At 33.7% G+C, this 7,362-nt stretch overlaps 1 protein-coding gene across 7 annotated transcripts in view; it reads left to right on the top strand.

Moving 5' to 3' along the window:
• LOC108689561 (kinesin-like protein KIF13B) overlaps nucleotides 1-3,735 on the top strand; it is a 40,235-nt gene extending 36,500 nt beyond the window's left edge. For 5 of the 7 annotated variants that reach the window (XM_018196382.1, XM_018196384.1, XM_018196383.1 and 2 more), the window contains 7 exons: nucleotides 527-678; nucleotides 863-1,196; nucleotides 1,283-1,536; nucleotides 1,664-1,844; nucleotides 1,976-2,176; nucleotides 2,284-2,460; nucleotides 2,559-3,735. In XM_018196382.1, coding sequence (XP_018051871.1) covers nucleotides 527-678; nucleotides 863-1,196; nucleotides 1,283-1,536; nucleotides 1,664-1,844; nucleotides 1,976-2,176; nucleotides 2,284-2,460; nucleotides 2,559-2,647 — 1,388 coding nt within the window. In that variant the 3' untranslated portion in view covers nucleotides 2,648-3,735. The remainder of the gene's footprint in view (nucleotides 1-526; nucleotides 679-862; nucleotides 1,197-1,282; nucleotides 1,537-1,663; nucleotides 1,845-1,975; nucleotides 2,177-2,283; nucleotides 2,461-2,558) is intronic. The other 2 variants (XM_018196386.1, XM_018196381.1) reach the window with 1 other exon arrangement.
• The last annotated feature ends 3,627 nt before the right edge of the window (nucleotides 3,736-7,362 follow it).

The following is a 7,362-nucleotide window of genomic DNA, read 5'->3' as shown; positions in this document are numbered from 1 at the left end:
TACATATATATGTATATGTATATATATATATGTATACGTTAAATATAATATTTATTACTTACAATTATTCCCTGTGTTCATTGTAATTTATTTCTTTATTTCAGATATATATATATATATTCTACGCTTTTACTGTCTAAATTATACTGATCTAAATTCAAAACTATTAACGATATAATTTAAAAACATCTATACATAAATACATGTAATTGACAAATGATATCAATAAATAAGCGTGGAATATATAAAAATTTTTTTATTATTTTTAGGAAAAGCATGATCCTTCGCATTTAAATGTACATCAGAACCGACCTGGCACTTTTTGATATATATAACGTTTCTGTAAACCCATCAGCATCCAATGATATCTGTTAAAATAAGGAAAGCAAAAATAATTATTCTATAAAGTTAATGACAAGATAAGACAAGATTAGAATGGCTAGATCGGCCCTGATGCTTTGTATATTGTATATAACAAAAGATTTTTATAGTTCGTCATGTATTATTAATTTCCTGTTGATCGTAGCATCTCCGAACATGGTTAGCAGTAAACTGGGTCCTCGTATGACCACATTACACGAAGAAACTTCAAATATGGGAAATCAAGCGTGTACTCCTATCAATGATGACGATGAGGAGAAGAGCGACGCCGATTATTCTGAATATGAGGCATATCAGGTAGTCTATATTTGAAATTAAAGATATATTTATTTAAAAACAAAATTGAATCACAATAAGAATAGTGTGTTTATAAATTATGATATTTTGAATTATTGCATCAATCAGAATTGATCACTTTGTAATAATGTACATTGTAATTACGCTATCGAATCAAAACTGTATTACATGCACTTGCGCTCAGGCTCCACCGAAATCGGTAAAGCCACTAACTTCTTCACGCACGTTGGATTCTCTGGTCGAACTACAATCGACGAAGATCAATACGCCAAGTATGAGTAGTAGCGGGTACGGTTCTCAGGCTGTTTCCACGACAAACCTGACGTCGGAAGATTCCATTTCTATCAAGTCCATCAGCGTGGATGAGACTCCAGACCTCGAATATCGTAATCTTCTCGATAGTAAAAAACCTGAGAAAATGGACAGTTCCCTCGTCGAGGAAACGCCCGAGGAGTACTTGAGTGAAGTAAACTCTACATTGGATAACTTGAACATCTCGCAAAGCGCTCGCACAGAAGGTCAGTTAAGTCAAATGCAAAACAATTATTTTAGATGACGATCGACATATATTATTCTGTTGTAAATACATATTTTTATCTTATAGAACATATTAAAAGAAATTTGGAAGAAATAGGAACATATATAGATACCGACATCGATAGTCCAGTTTCTTCTACAAGAAGTGAAAGCGAAACCAACAGCAACATGTTTCACGTCGAAACTCAAAGAAAAAGTACACCCAATCAAATTCTCAGTGATAGAAAAAACGAGATGGAAATCAGTCAGATGTCCAATTCAGGAGACGATAGTCCCATGGAGGGAACTTCAATCGTACATACCAAACTGCCACCTGGCAAGGTGAGTATTTTATATTTTTTATACTTAAGAAAGACAGAGAGAGATCGTTATTCGAAAAATTATCATGAAAATCCCAAAAAATTTTCTCGCAGATTATGTAATGATGAATTCATGTTTAATTAATTAGGTCGTACGAAGAAGAAAGACTTCTAATGGTTCAGGAAGGCCTACCAGTTCGCAGCATAGAGCTTCATTTCCTATGGTCCGTCCACAACTTTCTGAGAGTAAGGCTGCAGTACATTTGGAGCAAACGCTGCAACCTATGCCGTATGAAAATGGCGACAATAGCTCTTCGGAGAGAATTGACGGTACTGCTAGTTTAAATAATTAGATTTGGCAATTTTTTGCATATTTTTTAACATTATGTATATTTTTTGAGAAATTATATACTATATGATTCTTCTTTTTGTATTACATTTTAAAAAGATTTCTTTTGCAGCAGATGATATTAGCGATAAAAGTTCAGCGTTTGGTTCAAGGCACGATTTAACTCGAGTGGAAACTCCCTTACCAGACTGGATCGTCGTTGGAGAATCAGTTTTGGTTCGCCCTTATAGTTATTCCGGAGTTATAGCATACGTTGGTCCTACAGAGTTTGCATCGGGAATCTGGATAGGAGTTGAACTCGATGCTCCGACTGGTACAATCTCTCTCTCTCTCTCTCTCTCTCTCTCTCTCTCTCTCTCTCTCTCTCTCTCTCTCTCTCTGAAATTTTGTTTAGATTGTAAACATGTTTCATTGTTATAGGTAAAAACGATGGTGCTGTCAATGGCCATAGATATTTCACATGTCGACCCAAATGTGGTATATTCGTTAAAATGGATAAGTTAATTCAAGACAGACGAGGAAGAGCGCTTAGAAATTACACCAAACAAGAATCGACACCAGCACCATCTACATCAATGCGCAGAAGTATTAGCAAGGGTAATTTCAAAAGAATCTTATTGTATCGACTTGTACACTTTGTTGTTAAAATGATATTTATTGGAATTATTGTTTTTATTGGAAATATTGCCTTTTAGGCGAAGGATTACATTCCTTGCACCGAAGTCGCAGTCGAGGGGAAGGCCTCTCTACTACAGGTACACGTTCTTTTCCACGCGGCAAGTAAATGGATCACACTGCTTCACCATTACTTCGTGTTAATAAAAGCCACAACATAAATATATTAATTGCTACATGCCTATATGATATATGTAGCAGCAATGTTTCAGTCCTTTAGACATTAGGGCAGCTATTGATTATTGAAATTACTTATACAGTAATATTTCAAATATTAAATCATTAATGTGTAACTACACACGAAGCATGGGATATTTTCAACTCGTCATATCCTACGAGCGTATCCACTTCGCTACTTGACTAGGGGATAGGAAAGTAGGGAAAGGGAGGGAGTAGCATAATTGACCCATGCATAATTGTCGCCATGTATCGAAAGTCAGTTGCGACATTTATTGATTAACGAGCATTCCACAAGTTTACTTTAATGACTGGTATTATGAACCATTTATATTTTATGCCAGAGGAAGGCAATATATCTTGCGATTTAATTGTACATTCTAAACTAATCAAAAAGTCAGCAGAACATCTTTCCTTTATTCTTGATATGTCACTCTAAAATACACAATAACTACAATTTGATGTACATATTCCACCTAATAATATTTTATATTTGTGAAATCGGTGTCGACACAATAGACGCGATAATAATAATATACCGATTAAATCTTGGCGTTTTTACAAATCATTGGATGATACACTTTCCAAAATTACCATGTGGTAATTTATAGGCCGGAAAAGTGCCCAATGAAAGGACAAATGTCGGAAAGCATTTTGCATACATATATATTTTACCGTTATGTAGATTATTTAAAGATTTTATATGTATACAATTGTTTCGTATATTGTATTTTTTTAGCGCGATTCGTTAAGTTCCTTTTTATTGTAACATACTCTTGTCACCGTTATCCCATCACGTGAACATGACACATCTTATTTATATATATTACATTCTAACTGCATATTGCATTTTTGGAGATTGCAAACTGATTCTTAAATGTCCTTATTAATTGATTTAAGAGCAAATTGCAAATCCAAAGATACAATGACTACTAGAGTTGCAATATTAAGTTCATAGGTTTAAGTAGAAACTAAATAAATGAGCTTGTTTCATTGTATCAGTTGCATATAATGCTATATTCATCCAGATTTTTTATAACTTGGGCTATTTCACATAATTTCCCTTTATTTACGCATAGCATAAACATTGAAGCGAATGATTAATATATATATATATATTTCATATCCTGTAATATGATTTGCTTAATGAATTTTTCCCACTTTGAGTATTAAATTTGGTTTCATTTAAAAAACCCGTCGCGTCTTGCGTGAAATCAAACGGCAGAAACTAATTAATTCATGAAATATAGATTGTGCCGTAAAGAAATATGAAAAAGACGAAAAGTAAGCAATTAACATTTAAGATAATTCATACATTTGCCCAAATTGTGAAAACAGCTCCTGTCCAATTAGAACAATACTTATATTACCAATAATGAGTATATTACTGTATGTGTAATATTTATGGATAATATAATAATAATAATAATAATAATAATAATAATAATAATAATAATAATAATAATCGTTGCTGCGCAATGTTTCCTTATCGTGGCAGACAATTTCTTCGGTTTTTATGTACGTAAATAACAATTACCTCTGCGAGAAGGAAACCTTGCAACCAGCAGCACCTGTCCATTTTTAGTAATCAAGAGATTGTTGAGAAAGAAACAAATTAAGAGTCCATGTGTCACAGTGATACTACATGCCTGCCCGGCATAACGTTAATAAATTTTACAATCTTTAATCATTACGCGTCTTCGGTTTTTGGTATAATGCAATTGCATTCCTTTCGACGAATTGAAACTCGTATATCATCTATAAAGCAAGATTTACTCTTGCTCTTCCTATTTTACTGATGCGGACAGTGTGAGATATATACTTAAGAGAAAATGATTCAAAATCCGAAAAAATCATACGCAATTTCCACTGTATATTTTGATATGTTATCCATCAATTCTTGAGTAGTGTTTTTTTTAACCCTTTATAAGACGATTATATTTAGAGTAATGTTATTTGTTTCTACAACACAACACGCCGAGAGACAGCGCAAAAAAAAATTTAAAATAGAAACAGTCGGAAACATAACGGAGAATACTGACGACAATCTCGGAACAAGATTTTTTTTTTAATTGCAGCCTTACAAGTGATTGATGTTTAAATATTATTTTCTTATATCATCGGGAAAAAATAATGTTTCAGAAGCTACAGTGGAGTGTTTAGCATTGAGAGAGCTTACACAGCCTATTCCATCCCGCAATAAGACAATGTCCATTTTTACCGTTACAATTGTCTAAAGATAATCGTTCACGCTATACTTTGTACCCTAAATGATTCTAGAATATATTTTCGACCAATCGGTTTTACGAACTTTTCTAGAAGACTTCCGAATTTAACATTATCCGCGATCGCTGCGAATAACACGCGCTCACGGTCCAACTTCAAGTTCCAAGGGTCGCATGGGAGAGTCCATGATTTAAACCGAGTCTCCTATCTATGGCTGTGAAACCAACAGATATTTTGCTGTTCACGCTGCTCCCTCGTTTTTATCATCGTGTTCATATGCGACGAACGAGGATCGAATTACACGCTCGTTCTTGTCACTCCATTAAAATATGAATATTATGAAAACAAAACGTTTCTCGAACTTTTACTGATTAATTACGTAAACTGTTCGTCGACGGAATCATTGAATGGAAACGCGCCTTTAACGAAGGGTACAGCTCGAGCAGTTTGTTTTCGATCGCGCTTTTCCGTGACGCCAAATACACGAATAAAAAATATGTAAAAGCACCGCGCGCATCGAGAAAATTTAAGAATCGCATCGACAAGATTTTGCATTAAGGAGGATGTAAATCTTTATAACAAAGAGAATATTATTGATATCAATACGTGTTACAATATCGATATTTTATATCTATTATTTTATATCTAATACAATTTTATTTCAGAAATCAAAAGGTTCTTAATATTAGCCTCGTTAGTAACACTTTTTTTGGCCAATAATATTAATATAATACTTTATACATTAAGAAAAAAATTCTAAATGTATAAACTATTAATATTATTGTGAGAAATAATAATATTATTAATATTATTGTTAACTTGACTAAATAAATATTTAATTCGTGGTGACTTTTTAATTCAAGTATTTATATATTTATTATTATATATTTATTATATATTTAGGCTAAATATATGCGAATCATGTCAACAATATCTTGTAAGTTTAAAACATGTTATTTAAATTAAATATTTACTTGACAGTGAGCGCTATATTTAATTAAATTAATTAATATTTTTCAGTATATGTCACGTTTAAATGCACGATTATGTTTTGTCATAAAATTCTAAGCAATACTTAGTTTATCTTCATTGTTAGAGTGATTCATTCTTCGAAAGTTTCTTGTCGATCGCGTTTGTCAGCGGCCACGCTTCATTATCGTCAATTAAATAAAAAAGCGCGAGAGCACGTATAATATTGAATTTGGAACTCTTCTAAACCATGTCGCAGTGAGACCGTTCGAACGGTCATGCTGATGTAAAACCTACGCATGTATATGTACAACGTAAGCTTTGAGAGATTGGCGGATTATATTTTAATGTAATGTATAAAAAAGAAAAAAGAAAGAGAGAGAGAGAGAGAGAGAGAGAGAGAGAGAGAGAGGAAAATAACAGATAAAGTATGCGTGTGAAGAAAAAATGACAAAACCCTCATATTCGTCCTCGTACATTAATCGATACTTATCGATAATGTAAAAAAAAAAAATTAGCAAAGTGAGCACGTGCTTCGTCTCTCCTCCTCATTTATTCTAGCCACGTTAAGTAGATATTGTATTTATCACGACGACACTATACACACTGTACGTTAGGTTCACAACAGCTTTCACGCATTTAACTTGATGTAATTAGGACTGTCAACTTACAATGTCAAATACAACTGTCATTCTCATTGTTTGAAAACGTAAGGGTTCACTCACTAGAGACAACATATTTAACACGTATTGCATCCGTTTGATCCACCTCGACTTTATACGCTAGTACTTAGTTTGTAGACCTCCGTGGACGAGCTTATCTTCCCTTTGGAGAAAGTCATTTTTCGAGTCATTCATCGAATAGATCGATCAACGATACGTTAGACATGTGTCGTAGACGGTTTTTCTTTCGAGTCGTTGATACACATCACGAAGGTATATTGTAATATACATACTGTGTGTGTTCTACGTTTCGAATAGTTCGACGTTGATGTCTAAATAACTAAAGCTCGGATTCATCGAAACGAGGAATCAGCCTTTTATGGTGTGTCGCGGGGATCAAACGGATACTTGGACACTTTACACCTGCCTGTGAATCTTCGAATTGATTCTGTTTCTGTCTACTTCGCCAAATGTTTGCACATCGGGAGAAAAAGGATTTGGTATAAGAATGAAATCAAAGTGTGAAATTATACACAGCGAAAGATGCGACGTAGATAGTTTCAGTCGATCGACGATTTTATGCTGTAAGTGTAAAGCTTCTGCTGGAAATAACGAATGGTACAGTCGATATTAGATAATAAGGATTTCGGAAATTCTCTGTAGATCGATAGGATGCGCTGTGTCGTTTGATCTGGTTGTAGATAACCGGAAATAGGAAAGCCTATTTTTGCATCGTGTGATTAAAGACAAAAAAAAAGGTATCTAGCCGGTTTGTATTCACTGAATATGC

This window comes from Atta colombica, unplaced genomic scaffold, assembly GCF_001594045.1.
Source record: "Atta colombica isolate Treedump-2 unplaced genomic scaffold, Acol1.0 scaffold27, whole genome shotgun sequence".
Taxonomy (NCBI): Eukaryota; Metazoa; Arthropoda; class Insecta; order Hymenoptera; family Formicidae; genus Atta; species Atta colombica.
The sequence above is the reverse complement of the archived record's forward strand: the minus strand, read 5'-3'. Positions and strand labels throughout refer to the sequence as shown.